The following is a 19,448-nucleotide window of genomic DNA, read 5'->3' as shown; positions in this document are numbered from 1 at the left end:
GAATGTGATTGACAGCAGCAGGAGCCAATGGCTTGTGATGCTCAGATGCAGTATAGTTCCACTTTAAACGCATATTGTTAACCACATGAAGACCCGGCCTATTCTGACACTTCTCTCCTACATGTAATAATAAGTATTTTATGTTGCTAGAAAATTGCTTAGAAGCGCCACATATATATAACATTTATCTTCTTTTTTTTTGCGGAGGCCCTAGTGAATAAAATGGTGGGTTTTGCAATTTTTTTATTTTACAGGGTATTTGCGCAGAAGTTTTTCAAAGGCAATTTTTTGGGAAAAAAATACACTTATATAAATTTTAATGCACAAAAATATCCTAAATACAAAAGATTATGTCACACCGAGTAAATAGATACCCAACATGTCACGCTTTAAAATTGCGCACACCCATGGAACGGTGACAAACTACATACATTCTATTATCCACAGGCGACACTTTAAAAGCCTTACAGATTACCAGTTTAGAGTTACACAGGAGGTCTGTTTTTTTTTTTACTAGAATTATTGCTCTCAATCTGAAGTTCATGGTGCTACCTCACATGTGTCGTGCAATAGCTCTTCACGTATTTACGCATGCGTTCGCCTTTGCGCGTGAGCACAGTGGGATTGGGGCACTTTAAAAAAAAAAATCATTCTATAATAAATTTGATTTGAATTTGTTTTATTTGTTCACTGTCTATTAGACCACATATCTGTAATCTTCCCCTTAAAAGCATCTGATGAAACCAAAATCAGTTTTAACTAGGGCTGTTACTGATTAAAATTTTTGTGTTCGATTAACCACTTAAGACCCGGACCTTTAGGCAGCTAAAGGATCCGGCCAGTTTTTGCGATTCGGCACTGCGTCGTTTTAATTGACAATTGCGCGGTCGTGCGACGTGGCTCCCAAACAAAATTGGCGTCCTTTTTTTCCCACAAATAGAGCTTTCTTTAGGCGGTATTTGATTACCTCTGCGGTTTTTATTTTTTTCGCTATAAACAAAAATAGAGCGCCAATTTTTAGAAAAAAATGCAATATTTTTTACTTTTTGCTATAATAAATATCCCCCAAAAATATATAAAAAAAAATGTCCTCAGTTTAGACCGATACGTATTCTTCTACCTATTTTTGGTAAAAAAAATCGCAATAAGCATTTATCGATTGGTTTGTGCAAAATTTATAGCGTTTACAAAATAGGGGATAGTTTTATTGCATTTTTATTAATTATTTATTTTTTACTACTAATGACGGCGATCAGAGATTTTTTTCGTGACTGCGGCATTATGACGGACACTTCGGACAATTTTGACACATTTTTGGGACCATTGTCATTTTCACAGCAAAAAATGCATTAAAAATGCATTGTTTACTGTGAAAATGACAATTGCAGTTTGGGAGTTAACCACAAGGGGGCGCTGAAGGGGTTATGTGTGACCTCATGTCTGTTTCTAACTGTAGGGGGTGTGGCTGTAGGTGTGACATCATCGATTGTGTTTCCCTATAAAAGGGAACACACGATCGATCACGGCGCGACACAGTGAAGAACGGGGAAGCTGCATTTACACACAGCTCTCCCCTTTCTTCAACTCCGGGGACCGATTGCGGGACTTCAGCGGCGATCGGGTCCCGCGGTCACGGAGCTTCAGACCGGGTCACGGGCCGACGTAAATGTGCAGGAGGCGGTCCTTAAGTGGTTAATTGATTTTTTTTCATCGATTAATTTTGATTAATTATAACGAACATAGATTTTTCAGATCACCACCATATATAGTCCCCACTGTAATATCCACAGACGTCTCCCCACTGTAATATCCACAGACATCCCCCCTACTGTAATATCCACAGACATCTCCCCCACTGTAATATCCACAGACGTCTCCCCCACTGTAATATCCACAGACGTCTCCCCCACTGTAATATCCACAGACGTCTCCCCCACTGTAATATCCACAGACGTCTCCCCCACTGTAATATCCACAGACGTCTCCCCCACTGTAATATCCACAGACGTCTCCCCCACTGTAATATCCACAGACATCTCCCCCCTCTGTAATGTCCACAGACATCTCCCCCACTGTAATATCCACAGACATCTCCCCCCACTATAATATCCACAGACATCTCCCCACTGTAATATCCACAGACATCTCCCCCACTGGAATATCCACAGACATCTCCCCCACTGGAATATCCACAGACATCTCCCCCACTGGAATATCCACAGACATCTCCCCCACTGTAATATCCACAGACGTCTCCCCCACTGGAATATCCACAGACATCTCCCCCACTGGAATATCCACAGACATCTCCCCCACTGGAATATCCACAGACATCTCCCCCACTGGAATATCCACAGACATCTCCCCCACTGGAATATCCACAGACATCTCCCCCCACTGGAATATCCACAGACATCTCCCCCACTGGAATATCCACAGATGTCTCCCCCACTGTATTATGGTCCACATCTCCCCCACTGTATAGGAAGATTAGTGCTTGATTAGTCTTACCAGAGAAGCTGGCCAAACACGAGCAATTGAGGCCGGGTGATGACGTCAGTGCGCCACTCTAGGCTCACTTAGGCCACCGCCGGGTGTACCAAGATGGCCGCCACTCCGGGAGCTAAGCTTTTCCTATGGCCGAGGCAGCAGCGGAGCTCCGCGGATCATGTGGTGTGCCGATCCGCATATGGTGACCCGTTCGGATCACGGATCATTTATGATCCGTTGCACCACTAGTGCCTATCAAAAGAATTTTGATCGATCAAAAATGTTTACGATTAATCAAGGAATTAATCTTTAATTTCCACAGCCCTAGTTTTAACAGTTGTTTTCCCAATTAAAAAATGGATTGTTTAACTCCTGCCCAAATCGAAAATGACAAAATACTAGTTGCTTCTGCTCTCTTAGACCATAGAGATGATTGGGGCCTGTCCCGTTCAGCTGTATGATCCTCCAATGGAACCACCAACTTCAGTCCTGCTCCCCAATGGGACAAGAGAGCCCAGAGGGGCAACGGAGGGCAGCAGCCTGTAAAAGTGATCCAGTGGGTAATTAGCCACTAGGATCGCTTTTACATTGTAGGGCATCGCCAGCTCTAAAAAACGATACAGGGTCATGACTGCAGCCATAGTCCTGTTATAACCACTCAAACTGCTGCAACATACCAGTACGTTGTTTGACAGCAAGTGGTTAAGAAAAAAAATACAATAAAATTAATTTTAGGGCACACCAAGACAATATAATACCCAATTGTGTGCTCCCGTGAAATAGTGTAAAAGTACAGTGCCTACATTTTTTATAGGTTAGATTTGAAAAGCCTTTACAGGTTGTCAGTTTACAGATGACCATAAACAATGGCACTGGAATTATTGCTGTAAGTCTGACATTCATGGTGATACCTCACATGTGTGGCGCAATCTACACGTGTGGGACCTACACGTACAGTATGTTATACATAAACTGCAGGACCTACACGTACAGTATGTTATATATACACGTGCAGGACGTACATGTACATTATGTTATATATACACATGCAGGTCCTACAAGTAGAATATGTTATATATACACGTGCAGGTCCTACACGTACAGTATGTTATACACGTGCAGGACCTACATGTACGGTATGTTATATGTACACGTGCAGGTCCTACATGTACAATGTGTTATATACACGTGCAGGACCTACACGTACAGTATGTTATATATACTCGTGCAGGTCCTACATGTACAGTATGTTATATACACGTGCAGGACCTACACGTACAGTATGTTTTATATACACGTGCAGGTCCTACATGTACCGTATGTTATGTATACATGTGCAGGTCCTACATGTACAGTATGTTATATATACACGTGCGGGACCTAGGCATATGTTTGCGTTTGCATGTATGGGCAGAGGTATGGGGTTGCATTCCTTTTTTTTATGATGATGATTATTATTATTTCACTACAATTTCTTTCTTTTTTTTTACACTTTTTAGTAAATTTGAAGTGGTTCTAAAGTCAATAATTGTTTTTACCTTAACCACTTCAGCCACGGACCATTTGTCAGCTTAACCACTTAAAGCGGAGTTCCACCCAAAATTGGAACTTCCGCTTATCCCACTCCTCACCCCCTTACATGCCACATTTGGCATGTAATTTTTTTTGGGGGGGGAGTGGGGGCTTCAGGAGGAGTGGGACTTCCTGTCCCACTTCCTCCTTCTGCCGAGAGGCTGGTTAGGCGATTAAGCTTAATCGCCTACAGCAGCCCCTCCCTGTAGGTGATCGCCTAGGACACGTCACAGGTCCTAGGCGATCTCCTGTCCAATCAGACGGCGCAGCGCCGGGCCACGCCACATGCGCATGCGCAGTGGGTGCCCGGCCGTGAAGCCGAAAGCTGTCACGGCCGGGTGCCCACAGTTGAAATGAAGACGCCGGCCAGGGAGGGGGGGAGAAGAGCGGAGCCCCGGCCGGCGCGTCGCTGGAACGATGGAGCAGGTAAGTGTATGTTTATTAAAAGCCAGCAGCTACATTTATTGTAGCTGCTGACTTTTAATAAACATAAAAATTGTCTGGAACCCCCCTTTAAGCCCCGGACCATTATGCAGCTAAAGGATCAGGCCCCTTTTTGCGATTCGGCACTGCATCGCTTTAACTGACAATTGAGCGGTCGTGCGATGTGGCTCCTAAACAAAATTGACGTCCTTTTTTTCCCACAAATAGAGCTTTCTTTTGGTGGTATTTGATCACCTCTGTGTTTTTATTTTTTTGCGCTATAAACAAAAATAAAGCGACAATTTTGAAGAAAAATTTAATATTTTTTACTTTTTGCTATAATAAATATCCCCCAAAAATATATAAAAAAATGTTTTTCCTCAGTTTAGGCCGATATGTATTCTTCTACATATTTTTGGTAAAAAAAATCGCAATAAGCGTTTATTGATTGGTTTGCGCAAAAGTTAATGTGTCTACAAAATAGGGTAGACACATTATCTCCAGAGCCTCTGTATCTGCGGTGGCGCCGCCTGATTTGGCAGAAATGCTGGTCCGCTGACCAAGCTTCCAAGAAAACCCTAGCAGATTTGCCTTTCAAAGGTGGGAGGCTTTTTGGTACCTCGCTGGACGACATTATTAAGGATGTCACTGGAGGTAAGAGCACACTTCTCTCTCAGTACACAAAGGGGAAGGCGTCGCGCCGTAATCTGGGGCCCTCCTTTCCCGCGCAAAGGCGGTATTTTCGTCAGTCAGGGTCCGCTGGCAGATCCTCCCAAGCAGACAAAGGTCCAGCTGGGGGACAGTCCCCGGGTGCACATGCCATACAAGCCTGCTACCGCATGAAGTTTTGCCCCCGCCCGACTCATGGGTGGGGGGGGGCGGCTTTGTGGGTTTGCAGCTCGGTGGACCTCCCTGCTCTCCGACCGGTGGGTCTGCGAGGTGGTCACTTCGGGGTATAAGATCGAGTTTCTGTCCTGTCCGCCAAACAGATTATTTCCCTCTAATCTTTCTCCCCTTCCGGCTCGTCGGACTGCCTTAATGGGGGCATTACAAGATTTGCTGAAGTGCAGGGTAATTTTACCTGTGCCATTGGAGGAAAGGATTCAGGGATTGTACTCAAATCTGTTTGTGGTCCCAAAGAAGGACGAAGTCTGTCCTATCTTGGACCTCAAGGCGCTCAATGCTTTTGTAAAGATTCGAAAGTTCCGGATGGAATCAATTCAATTGGTGGTTACTGCACTCCATCCTGGGGAATTTCTGGCATCCTTGGACATCAAGGATGCATACTTGCATGTCCCCATCTGCGCCAGACACCAGAGATTTCTGCGCTTTGCGATCTGAAGGAACAGCGGAGGCTGTGAAACGCGTCATCCCATTGGCTGGCTCCGTGTTTCACGTCACTTCCGGTACGACGACGGAGCACTGCGCTCCACGCTGACATGCACGCCGTCTCGATCAGCGCTTCCTATTTCCTGCTTCCCCGTGGCTCTCAGTGACACTGGATCTCCATCATACCAAGCTCTCCTGCCTGCCGAGCATTTCAGTTCGGGACCAGAGACCGCGGAGCACCTTTAGTGACACCGGACCTGCTTTACCATTACTATGCCTTGTACCTCTCCTGTTTTGTGAGTAGCCATTTGGCTGTATGTGATACACATTCCCATTACATTTTCTAATTTTACTGCACTTAGATTGGCGCATCTTCTTTTTCTTTTTCCTTCTGGCTTGTCGGACTGCCTTAAAGAGTTCACCCGAATTATTTTTTTTTAACATTAGATTGATGCTCATTTTGTCAAGGGGAATCGGGTAGTTTTTTTAAAATCAAAGCAGTACTTACCGTTTTAGAGAGCGATCTTCTCCGCCGCTTCCGGTATGGTCTTCGGGACTGGGCGTTCCTATTTGATGGACAGGCTTCTGACGGTCGCATACATCGCGTCACGAGTAGCCGAAAGAAGCCGAACGTCGATGAGGCACCTGCGCACCTACGTTTGGCTACTTTCGGAAAATCGCAACGCGATGTATGCGACCGTCGGAAGCCTGTCAATCTAGTAGGAATGCCCAGTCCCGCAGCCCATACCCGGAAGCGGCGGAGAAGATGCATCTCTAAAACGGTAAGTACTGCTTCGATTGTAAAAAAAAACACCAGATTCCCCTTGTACTTTCAGTAGTTTGCACTTGTAGTGCAAAGTGGATTTGCCTTTCGTAAATAACCCCCAATTTCTATACCTGTTATACCAGTTTTTTTTTTTTCGATGTTTAAAATCAAATAAAGATATAAAAAAATCGGTGCAGCTGTGCAGGGCTCCATCCCTCAGCCACATAAGTGCACTGATCAGCATGCTTATAGTTCATTCCCACTTCCTACCGCTTTCTAAAGGCCTGTACACACGATCGGATATTCCGACAACAATTGTCCGATGGACGTGTTTTGTCAGATAATCCGACTGTCTGTATGCTCCATCGGACAATTGTTGTTGGAATTTCCGCCAACAAATGTTGGATGGTCATGCTCTCAAATTGTCCGACAACAAATGTGTTCCGTTGGATTATCCGATCATGTGTACACAAGTCTGTCAGACTAAAATCTAAAGTAAAAACATGCATGCTCTGAACCAATGCTAACCATCAGACATTAGCAGAAGTTGCCCAAAGGGTGGCGCTAAAGAGCTGAAAAAAAACATGTAGTTTGGTGTATGTTGGCTGAAAATGTTCTGCCGTCTGTCTGCAGAACAAGTTCAAGGACAACGCCCTTCGGGCAAAAATATCAGATGGAAGTCCGATCGTGTGTACGAGACTTTACTAAAAGCCTGTATGGAGATACAGGCAGAAAGCTGGAGGGAGAGTGTGCAATAGCCTGACAATGCACCCACGATCTACTGATTGTGGGTGCAATGCGTTGCTGGCTCTTGGGAAAAAATTATAAATTCAGATTTAATTTTTCCAGCAAAAGTATGAGCATTTATTTTATACTGTAGAATAAATAAACTTCGAACTTGGCATTTAATTCAAATTTGATGTTTTTTACTGAGCTCTGGGAGCATAGCTATACTTCCTGTACTCTGATGCTGGACCTTCTGGTCTCGGCTCCATGCAGCCGCTTTGCCCACTCCTCCCCTCCTGTTGTCCAATTACAGAACACTTTGTATTATGTGAATTCATAAAAAAAAATACAAAGGCTTCTGTGAATGAACAGCAGAGGGGAGGGGTGGGCAGAGATGCAGTGTGTGGGAAGACATTTAGCTGGATTCAAATAGACCGCCGCATCTTTGCGGCGGCGTAGCGTATTGTATTTACACTACGCCACCGTAAGTTAGGTAGGCAAGTACTGTATTCACAAAGTACTTGCCTGCTAAGTTACGGCGGCGTAGCGTAAATGCGGCCGGCGTAAGCGCGCCCAATTCAAATTAGGCTGAGGGGGTGTGTTTTATGTAAATGGATGGTGACCTGACGTGATTGACGTTTTTTTACGAACGGCGCATGCGCCGTCCGTGTACATATCCCAGTGTGCTTTGCGGCAAAGTACGCCTCAAGGATGTATTGGTTTCGACGTGGACATAAATTACGTCCAGCCCTATTCACGGACGACTTACGCAAACAACGTAAAATTTTCAAATTTCGACGCGGGAACGACGGCCATACTTAACATTACTAGTCCAGCTATTTGATGGAATAACTTTATGCCTGAAAATGCCTTACGTAAACGGCGTATCTTTACTGCGACGGGCGCGCGTACGTTCGTGAATAGGCGTATCTAGTGATTTACATATTCTACGCCGAGCGCAATGGAAGCGCCACCTAGCGGCCAGCCTAAATATTGCATTCTTGCGCCGTCGTATCTTAGATAGGTTTAAGTGTATCTCAGTTTGAGAATACACTTAAACTTAGGTCGGCGCAGATTCTGAGTTAGGTCGGCGTATCTACTGATACGCCGGCCTAACTCTATCTGAATCCACCTAATTGTCTTTCCTTTACGCCCAGAACTGCATAAAACTGTTAGATGCAACACACATTTAACATGCACCATGTTGAAATTAAAGTAAAACTAAAGACAAAACTTTTTTTAGTTTTGGATAGTGTGGAGAGGGATTAGAACACTTGTCAGTTTTTACTGCTGTCTGTGCCCCCATTAAGGAGATTCACCCCCTCTGTTCATCTTGTTTACCGTTATTTAAAGTGAAAGTAAAAGAAAATCCCCAGAAAAGTAATAGAGAAAAAATCCTCCAATGGGGACACTAATTCTGGTGACCTGGGGGTCCCCAAGGAATTCCCTTAATTTGCAGGGATTTCTTTTCACTTCCTGTTTGTCTATGGGACACTAAGTGAAGAAAGATCGCTGTAATGGCACAAAGATGGCAAAAAAATATCCGATATGGGTTATAACCCTTAATTACTCTATCCAAAATTAAATAAAAAGTTGTGCCTATAGTTCTGCTTTAACACATAATATTCCAACACATTTTACAGTGAGTTCAACTTTATACATATTTTGCACCCTGGATTTAAGATGTGTAAATCAAAAACCCAATCAAATCCATTTTAATTTCAGGCCAAAAAAACTACAAGATCTGGAAAGGCTAAAAGGGAAGCTCCACCATCTGGTGTACCTGGGTACCACGGCGAACTCAGTCGGAAGTTTGGCCCCATCCTCCTTCCCCCGCAGCCAGCCCAATCGGAGAGTGTAGCGCGCTTGGTACATGTGCAGCAAGGATCCGGCTGTAAAGTCACACAGTTTTACTGACAGTTTCCTTTAGTGGAGATGGCTGCGGCAGCACCCTATATACAGACGATTGGGAAAAAAAATCAGCTCAGGTGAGGACACTGCTGGATTCCTGGACAGGTAATTGTCCTAATGTTAAAAGTCAGCAGCTGCAGTATTTGTAGCCTCTGACTTTTTTTCTGCAGGAGACTGGAGCGCCTCTTTAGGAGGGCAAATGCCACCTTATTTTCATTTTTACCTTGGATTTGTTACATTAAAATTGTTCTGTTCTTTTTCCTTGTTTTTATATTTTGTGCACACTACAGTATGTAGTGACATTGTTCTGCATTACTGAATTTGGTCACTAGATGTCACCATGATTCACATATTGATTGTATATGTGCTTGAAGAGTAGACGGGTCACATGTCTATCATGGTTCTGTTTATATATTGTTGCCGATTTTGTCCAAATATTTTAGGTATTAAAGCGGGAGTTCACCCATTTAAAAAAAAAAAAAAATCTCCCCTTAGCTTCCTGCTCGTTCGGTCTAGGGGAATCGGCTATTTATATTAAAATATAAGCAGTACTTACCCGTTTTCGAGCTGCATCTTCTTCCGTCGCTTCCGGGTATGGGTCTTCGGGAGCGGGCGTTCCTTCTTGAGTGACAGCCTTCCGAGAGGCTTCCGACGGTCGCATCCGTCGCGTCACTCGTAGCCGAAAGAAGCCGAACGTCGGTGCGGCTCTATACTGCGCCTGCGCACCGACGTTCGGCTTCTTTCGGAAAATCGTGACGCGATGGATGCGACCGTCGGAAGCCTCTCGGAAACCTGTCAATCAAGAAGGAACGCCCATTCCCGAAGCCCATACCCGGAAGCGACGGAGAGGATGCGTCTCGTAAACGGGTAAGTACTGCACATATTTTAAAATAAATAGCCGATTCCCCTAGTAATAACGAGCAGGAATCTAAGGGGGAAAAGTGCCCTCTAAGGGTGAACCCCCGCTTTAAGTATTTTTTGTCTTACAATCTTAAAGCGGGGGTTCACCCCAAAAAAATGTTTTCAACATTACATTCAGGCGAGTTTTTAGAATGACAATCGGGTGTTTTTTTTTTTTTAAATCGTTGCCGTACATACCGTTTTATAGATATATGTTCACCGCGGCTTCCGGGTATAATCTGCGGGACTGGGCATTCCTAATTGATTGACATGCTTCCGACGAGTTGCCGAACGTCGGTGCGCAGGCGCCTTATAGAGCCGACTCGCAGTCCGGCTTCTTTTGGCAACTCGTGACGCGCTGTATGCGACGGTCGGAAGCATGTCAATAAATTAGGAACGCCCAGTCCCGCAGATTATACCCGGAAGCCGCGGTGAACATATATCTATAAAACGGTATGTACGGCAACGATTAAAAAAAAAAAAAAAACACCCGATTGTCATTCTAAAAACTCGCCTAAATGTAATGTTAACATTTTTTGGGGGGGGGGGGGGGGGGAACCCCGCTTTAAGAGATATACATAGTTAAATTACTTCCTATTTGGCCGTTTTTTTCCCAGTATTAGCCTTTGGTTATTTAAAGCATTATTAAACCCAAAAGAAAGAATTTATTATATTCATAGCCAATAAGTCTGTTTTTCAAGAGAACAAGCGGTCTTCCATATGTATCAATTTACAAGGATGAGACAAACCATTTACCACTGACAGGTGCCTACAATGATCAGCTTTTTTTATTCATGTAAAACCTCTATCCCCCCCCCCCAAAAAAAAACAGTTGCTGTAAAGGCAGTGTGAGCTGGAGTTCGGCCTCAATTTGTTAGTGTATATAAATCCTTGGTAGATTTGCTAGTGTGCTTCAGATCATTATTGTGTTAAAACAAAACAATTTCCAGTTCAATTTTAACTTTTAAAAATATACAGTATTTTGCAGGGAGCTGGCTATCCTGCCTGCAGTATCATAAGACCCTGCAACATTGTTGTGTTCCATCCAGATTAGGCATATCGGAAGTGATGTCCATCACAGCCATCTTGGTACAACCCACACTCGCCCCATACTAAGCCTACAGTCTGAAGTTGCCAAGCAGACAGCTTTTTTACACCCAATTCAACATCAGAACAGTGTCACAGACTTCTAAATACCGTATTTCATGATATAAGCACAGTTGAAGTGGTTGTAAACCCTTAAGTCTCGTACACACGATCGGATATCTGATGGAATCTAGTCCGATGGATTTTTTCGTCGGATATCCAATGAAGCTGACTTTCATCAGTATTGCCTACACACCATCAGTCAAAAATCCGATCGTGTCCAAATACGGTGACGTAAAACACTACGACGAGCCGAAAAAATTAAGTTCAATGCTTCCAAGCATGCGTCGACTTGATTCTGAGCATGCGTGGATTTTTGACTGATGGAGTTCCATACAGACAATCGGATTTTTCCATTGTTTTTTTTTTATCCATAGGAAAAAATCTAAAACATGTTCTATTTTTTTTTTCACTGATGGAAATCAAACTGATAGGGCCCACACACGATCGGTCTGTTTTCAGCAGACAAACCGATCGTGTGTACAGGGCATTACAGACCACTTTATGCTACAGGTAAGCCTTTAAACACAGTTAAAGTCTATGGGACGCGAACATGAAAAATCAAAAAGAGGCAAAGAAAAACAGCACTTCTATTAACAAATACCTGTATTTGATAGCATTCCGTATGACAGAAATAACAAATAGGCAGCTTTTAGACACAAAGAACAACATTTTAAAAATATGTAAAACTGCCAACTACTCATAATTGTATAAAACTTCCCTTACAGTGAAACAAGCATGTAGAATTCATATGTACAACCCAATAAAACAAGCTCTGTTATCACACTTAAAAGTCGCTTTTTATCCCCATTTGAACGTTTTGCTGTATACATACATTTTTCGGTTAAATATGACTACCTACAGTAAATTTTTATTTAAAGTAAAAGTAGACTACTGCACAGGAACTTGTACATACAGGTAAGCCTATAATAAAGCTTACTTATAGGTACAGTGCATATCTCCTAAACTTACACTGTTTAGGAGATATTCACAAGCGATGCTGCCAGTGACGTCACCGGTGCATGCGCTCTAAAGGGACAGCATACTAGTGTCGTACCTTGAGAGCCAAGTGCCGGAGCCAAGGGCACCCGACTCGCCATGACTCTGGCCAGTCACACAGCCAGAGCCCACGAGCCCGGAAGGCAGAGCGGGTGAAGATGGCAGCGCCAGGTATCCATAACAACGATGTGCAGGAGGGAGCCGCTTTACAGGCAAGTGTCAAAATGTGCTAGTATGCTGTGCATATGAGTACATTACGACTTAACCCTACCCTGCAGGGGGGCCCACTTAATTTGTATTTAAGTAGCCATTTTATTACCACTTTAAGCAAATCAGCTTTTATTAAAATTCTATACAATACATGTTTATATACAAAATAAAAAGTCAGATTTATAAACAGAAGCAAAGTCCGGACTCTAGAGATTCACAATATCTGTTATCTGCAGTCTGACAGTATCAGAGTAGAACTGCCCCTCGTTGTCTCCTCCACCAAAGATCAGCAATTCCTGAGGACTGCAATCCTTACTTTCCTCTTGCACAGCGGGGAGGGTCAGCATAGCGTACCCTGCGCGGGGTGAACGAGGCAATGATTTGTGAACCAAAGCAGTCCAAGTCTTTGTCACTGTAAGAGAAAAAAAAAAACCTTAACATTTGAATTATGTAATATTTTCCAAATCAATACAATGTACTATTCCACTGTACAGTAGCCAATTTGTAAATAAGGTGAACACATTTTGGCGATTCTGTTATTGAACTTAAGGTTTCATGCATAAGCTCAAAGAGTTGTAAGCTGTAACCCATACTGTTCCTTCATTTTGAGTCAACTGGCAACAAGACAAAATGTCATGTAACAACTAGCTACACATTACATTTATTTTGATGGAGAGGAAAACAGAGTTGCAACAGTTGAACTATTTTGATGTTGCATACGTACTTTAGAAATGTGATGCAGTAGTTGTATGCAGATTATAGTTCAGCTTTCATCAAAGGTTCTCCCACCAAATTAAATGTGTAATTTGCACAAAGGACAGAACATGGAAAATCTACAAAAAAAATGTTATGCCGCGTACACACGACCGTTATTCATGTCATGGGGAAAAAACAACGCGATTCCTCTCAAGCCTGCCTTGCATACACACGATCGTGGAAAAAAAAATACTTGCGCAAAGCGCGGTGACGTACAACGGCACTATAAAAGGGGAAGTTCCATTCAAATGGCGCCACCCTTTGGGCTGTTTATGCTAATTTCTCGTTTCTCATAACTTGCTTCTGAGCATGCGTGTTTTTTCCCCCCTCGTTAAAGTGTACACACGACCGTTTTTCACGATGTGAAAAACAACGAGAAAAAATAGAGCAGGCTCTAAAGAGAAAAATGCTCTGGAGCCTACACACGACCGTTTTTTCATGACCAATTAAAAAAAAATTGCCCTTTTCTCGCCATGAAAAATGGTCGTGTGTATGCCGCATTACAGATATTACATGCAGGCAGTCTCTAAAATCTTGTTCCTATATCTGAATGGGCAAAGCTTTCATACTTCTTAATAGCATCATACACTTCCTGCCTTCTATACACACCTTTTTCCCAACAAGGCTGCCCATAATGGGCCGGAAAAAAAATGTGGGGGCAGAAGGAAAAGGCAAACTCTAACTCTATTTGGACATTTTGGAGCTTTGCTGGTCAGAGGCCCGAAATTCATTTGTGACAGGAGGTTGTGGGAGGTTACTGCAGATAAGGTGCACTTTAAACCTGCAGCAGTTGTTTTTTCCCCCCATGACTAGGTCTCTTTAACATCATTTTCAATCATCTAATTTGTAGCACATTTTTTTACAATAGCAAATAAGTATTTGAAGTGACTATCAGCAGACCTGGATGTAGACAACTCCTTCATCATTCGAACAATGGTTGGTGGACTTAAACTCCACCCTGACATATAAAAAGTTATTACATTTACATAAAGGATGTTCCTCTAAATACAATATTCAGGACCAATGGCTGGCACAACCCAATATGTGCTTTTAAGGTGATTGTAAAGGCATAAGGTTTTTTATCCTAATGCATCCTATGCATTATAGCGGGGGTTCACCCGAAAAAAAATGTTTCAACATTAGATTGAGGCTAATTGTGCGAAGTAGAATCGGGTGTTTTTTTTAAAAATCAATGCAGTACTTACCGTTTTAGAGATAGATGTTCTCCGTGGCTTCCGGTATGATCTTCGGGACTGGGCGTTCCTATTTGATGACAGCCTTCCGACGGTCGCATACAGCGCATCACGAGTTGCCGAACGTCGGTGCAGCTCTAAACGGCGCCTGCGCACCGACGTTCGGCTACTTTCGGGAACTCGTGACGCGCTGTATGCGACCGTCGGAAAGCTGTCAAATAGGAACGCCCAGTCCCGCAGCCCATACCCGGAAGCCGCGGAGAACATCTATCTCTAAAACGGTAAGTACTGCATTGATTTAAAAAATAACACCTGATTCTGCTTCCTGTAATTAGCCTCAATCTAATGTTAAAAATTTATTTTTTGGGTGAACCTCCACTTTAAGATAAAAAGCCTTCTGTGTCCAGCAGCCCCCTCTCAATATACTTACCTGAGCCCATCTAGTTCCAGCAATGTTGTAGGAGTGTCTCGGCTGCCCCGGGATTCCCCCTCATCACTGGCTGGATAGCAGCACGGCACCCTTGGCTCCCACTGCTGTAAGTCAGCCAATGAAGAAATAAAGGAGTTGGGCTGCAGCTCCATGTCTAAATGGACACTCGGAGCTGTGAATCCGGCTCGGTGCCCCCATAGAAAGCCGCTTGCTGTAGGGGCACTCGTCAGGAGTGAGGGGCCAGGAGAGCAGAAAAGGGACCCGAGAAGAGGAGGATCTGGGCTGCTCTGTGCAAAACGCCTGTACAGAGCAGGTAAGTATAACAGGTTTGTAAAGTCTCAGGTTTTATTTTAGTTAAAAATTACAACCACTTTAAGGTTGCCGTATTGGTATATTAAGAGTTTGATTTGATTGTTGAAGAGTTCCTAAAAAGTTCCACTCTGCAGGTTGAGAATGGCTACCGGCAGACCTGCTGCATGAGGGCTTCCCACTTCTAGTGGCCTCTTTTCCTGTAGCCCATGGCTGAAAAAATTGGATTTAAAAAAACCTTTGACCTATATGCCTCCATATGTTTCCAAAATGCTAGATATGTTTATCATGTTTTGCTCCTTCTCAAGGCAGTGTACTTTCTTACATTTTTCTTCTGCCTGTTCTTTGATTGATAATGTCTGACAGGAAGCCCCACGTGCCTGTTATCACTATTAGATGGGAAACGATCCATGTTACCTTTCAATTCCCATGCCCAATTCAAATACCTCAGTTGCTAAAAAGCACACTCTCATCATACAGGGAAACAGCAGTTAATGATCTTTATGCCTGAAGCCAAGCCCTTAGCAAATTGTAGGCACACAAGAGATTTTTCGAGCTTACAATAACAGTATGTACTGGTAGGCAACTTTTAAGAGTTTAAAACGGCCAACAGACTCATTCTAAGCCCTTCAGTAGCAAAAGCCAAACACTGTAAATAAGGTAAAAGTTAAACAAGTCACATTTGTACCTGTATTAAACATATGGGTGTCAGTTAATGCCTGATTTCCATCATAGCCTCCATGGATTAGGAAAGAAATATCAGACACTGAGGCAGCTGAATGCCAACTGGAAAAAAAAAAACAACAAAACTATGTAATACATTTTACAGATATATAAATAAAGTAAAAGTAACTTATTAAAAAACAAAACAAACAAAAAAAAACACCTTGCTTTGTAAGCACGACAGTGTACATTTAAAACCTACATGCTGACATTTATCTGTGCTTCTCCCACCATCAGTTCTGGCACAAGACATCATTACAAGTAAAGTTTGCAGTTTAACCTGGTGATCAGGGCAACTACTGGAAAATACCAGGAATTGTTAATACAAGGGGCATTAAAGTGGAAGTCCTGGGTAGATCCAAACAAAGCTTTAAAACAACTTCCAGCCCCCGCCCCCTAACTAACCAGTAGAAAGCAAATGCTTAAATTCAAAAATAAAACTCTCAGCGTTGCAGTACAGTAAGGACCAGGGTGGTCTGGCAGTGCCCAACATCAGACTCTATTTTCCGGCTTCTCAGTTCCAACACCTGGGTGGCTGGGGCGAGGCAGATCTGGCAGACCCTATCTGTAGTTTACTCTTTTCTGGCACACAGGGTATCCCAGCTGTTTCTCATCTTGAGGCTGAACTTCCCCGGTACCCTAAATCAACGCCAACCATACATTTACTGACAAAACTATGGGGCCTGATCAAACACAGTTTGGGTATGACAGGCTTCATGGTACATACCCCATTGTGGAATAACCCTTGCTACAAGGAAATGCATAAACTAGAGGGGTTTCAGTCCTGGGAGACCAAGGGTATTTGTTACATTTCCCAACTCTATAATCAAACCACTTTGAAATCCTTCATGGACTTGCAGGAGGAGTTTGGGTTGCCAAAACACCAATTTTATAGATACCTCCAACTTAGGCATGCTTATCACAGGTACAACGGTTCAGGCTGGAACTCATAGAACATCCGCTAATAACTGACATACTTACCACACAGAACAAAAGGGGCATGATCTCACATATATACAATACTTTTTCAACACGGGATGCAGCTAAACTACCGCGTAGACATAGGTGGGAGCAAGACCTGGGAATTATGTTTGCAGTCTATGCCAGCCGTCTCGGTCTCACCCTTGTACAGGCTCTCTCAGCTATTTAAACAGAACCTAACGCACTCCGGTGATGCTTCACAGATGGGGCAGGAGTGATTCCCCAATGTGCCCCAAATATAAGGGAGCCAACGAGGATATTGGACAGCTGTAACAGATACCAGATCGTCTGTTTATCAAATTACCTGCTTGCTAGGCGTGGTTGATGGGAATTTTTTTACCCCTCCAATTAATGTGGCAGTATTGAGATTACTGTATATTGCCCGCAAACAGATAGTTTGTTTATGGCTATCCCCGCATAATCCAACAAGGAAACAGTGGATTGAGCAGGTAAATAACATCATTATTAAGAAAAAGCTAATGTATCGACATAGAAACACTGCCAACAAGTACTATAAAATATGGCAACCTTGGCTAGATACCTTGAGCCTGGCACACTCCCAACTAGTCCTCAGCCATCTTCTTCAAATGCAATTCCTCAGCTCCTTGAAACAACTGCTAATTACTTTCACCATACCACAACAACTTATAGGCTTTGGGTTTGATCACGAACCCAACGATCAATTTTAGTATCCCCTCTCTCAGTACTGTACTCTGAGTACAAAAATCCTATTTTCTCTTCCATTCATGGACGGACACAGCAGCCTTTGACCTTAGGGACGTCCCCAAGCAGTGTCAAAAATTTGGAGGGGTGGGAAAACAACACAGCAAACCAAGCTTCACCCCAAACAAAACCGGAGTTACTCAACGGAAGAACTCCAACCTTAAACTGCCGCCTGTAACACCCTGCGGCCGAAGGAGGCATCCAAAGATGCACTCACATCCACCTTGTAAAACTTTGAAAAAGTGTGGACCGACGACCAGGTCGCAGCCTTACACACCTGTAGCACAGAGGCTTGATGACGAAAAGCTCAGGAGGCACCGATCGCCCTGGTCGAATGCGCCGTAACCTGAAAGGGAGGCGCCCGCCCCTTTAGGGCATAGGCCTGAAGCACAACCTGTCTGATCCACCTAGAAAATGGTGGCCAACGAGACCGCCAGACCCTTCTTAGGACCATTCACAGACACGAACAGTGAGTCCGACTTCCGGAACGGAGCCGTAGCAGATAAGTACACCCGTAGGGTCCGAACCACATCCAGGGTATGTAAAGTGGCCTCCTTCGGGTTTTTCAGCCGAGGACATAAGGATGGTAACACAATGTCCTCATTGATGTGAAAAGCTGAAACAACCTTCGGGAGAAAAGACGGCTGCGGCCGCAGCACCACCTTATCCTCATGGATGACCAAGTAGGGAGCCTTGCAGGACAAGGCCGCCAGTTCAGACACTCGTCTGATCGATGTGATTGTTTCCAGAAAAACCACCTTCTGTGACAGAGTCAACAAAGGGATCTTCCGAATGTCCTAAAAGGGAGCATCCTGAAGCACCGAGAGGACTAAATTCAAGCCCCATGGGGGCAGTGGAGGGCGCACAGGAGGGGCCACATGCCAGACTCCCTGCACAAACGTACGCACCAAGGAGTGCGCTGCCAAGGGTCGCTGAAAGTAAACAGCTAGAGCCGAAATTTGACTCTTAACCGTACTTAAGGCGAGAGCCTGGTCCACACCCTGCTGTAAAAACAGCAGAATCCGGGGCACCACATATGAAGGGGGGTGCCATTTCATCTCTTCACACAGGTAAGATGGTAAATCCTCCGTGAAGTAGACTTCGGTGCACGCAGCATGGTAGAAACCACGAGCCTGATAGGCCCCGGTCCTTCAACACCTGGCTCTCAACAGCCTGTAACATCTCTGATGTTACTAACATCCCTCATGTTTTTTCTTTTGTTCCTGTCCGCAGAACGAGCGCAGCTGTGCCTTGTTCAGGCAGCTGCGCTCCGTTCTGCAAGACGTCCGCGTCACTTCCGGTGCGCGGACGTCTGCGCTCCACGCTGGAACGCGGAACTGCGACCCAGCGTCCTTCCTCGCTTTTCCCGCGAATTCGGGGCTATTTAAATGTCCCAGAGATGACGGCAGGGTGTTCCGTTATTGTGTTGGATACCTGCCGTCACCTGGGAACACCCTGTCCGGACCTACAACCCCAGGATCGCCAGATACCACACCCCACCTGTATCCAGCCAAAGGATTACCTGTCTCCTTGACTCAAGCAGGCTGACTACCACAGCCCATTACACCCTGTTTGTGCTACACAGATTCATCCAGCATCCAGGAACCTGGGATTTCTCTACTCTCCACCTGCAACCTCCACACTGTGTACTACAAGACTCAGCAGAACCGCAAGTATCATATCGCTTTAATAGCATAACCAGTCTGTATGTTATTTGCTTGGATGGAGAGCAGCAATGACCATTTCTACTATGTGCTCAGATTACTGTGATGGACTATGCTTATTCCTGTACTGTATTAAGTCTATTAATGTGAAGTAACATTATAGTTGCCATATACTGAGAACTGTCACTCAAACATAA

The 19,448-nt window shown here is 44.1% G+C and overlaps 1 protein-coding gene across 1 annotated transcript in view; it reads right to left on the bottom strand.

Moving 5' to 3' along the window:
• Window positions 1–12,208: 12,208 nt before the first annotated feature.
• Window positions 12,209–19,448, bottom strand: part of LOC120917626 (rab9 effector protein with kelch motifs-like) — a 42,527-nt gene continuing 35,287 nt past the window's right edge. Inside the window, exons 10-11 of the mRNA XM_040329068.1 lie at window positions 15,849–15,946; window positions 12,209–12,884 (exon numbers count right to left, since the gene is read on the bottom strand). Of these exons, the coding sequence (XP_040185002.1) occupies window positions 12,679–12,884; window positions 15,849–15,946 (304 nt within the window). The 3' untranslated portion in view covers window positions 12,209–12,678. The remainder of the gene's footprint in view (window positions 12,885–15,848; window positions 15,947–19,448) is intronic.

Source organism: Rana temporaria, chromosome 11, assembly GCF_905171775.1.
Source record: "Rana temporaria chromosome 11, aRanTem1.1, whole genome shotgun sequence".
Lineage (NCBI taxonomy): Eukaryota > Metazoa > Chordata > Amphibia > Anura > Ranidae > Rana > Rana temporaria.
This window is presented reverse-complemented; position numbering and strand designations above follow the sequence as displayed.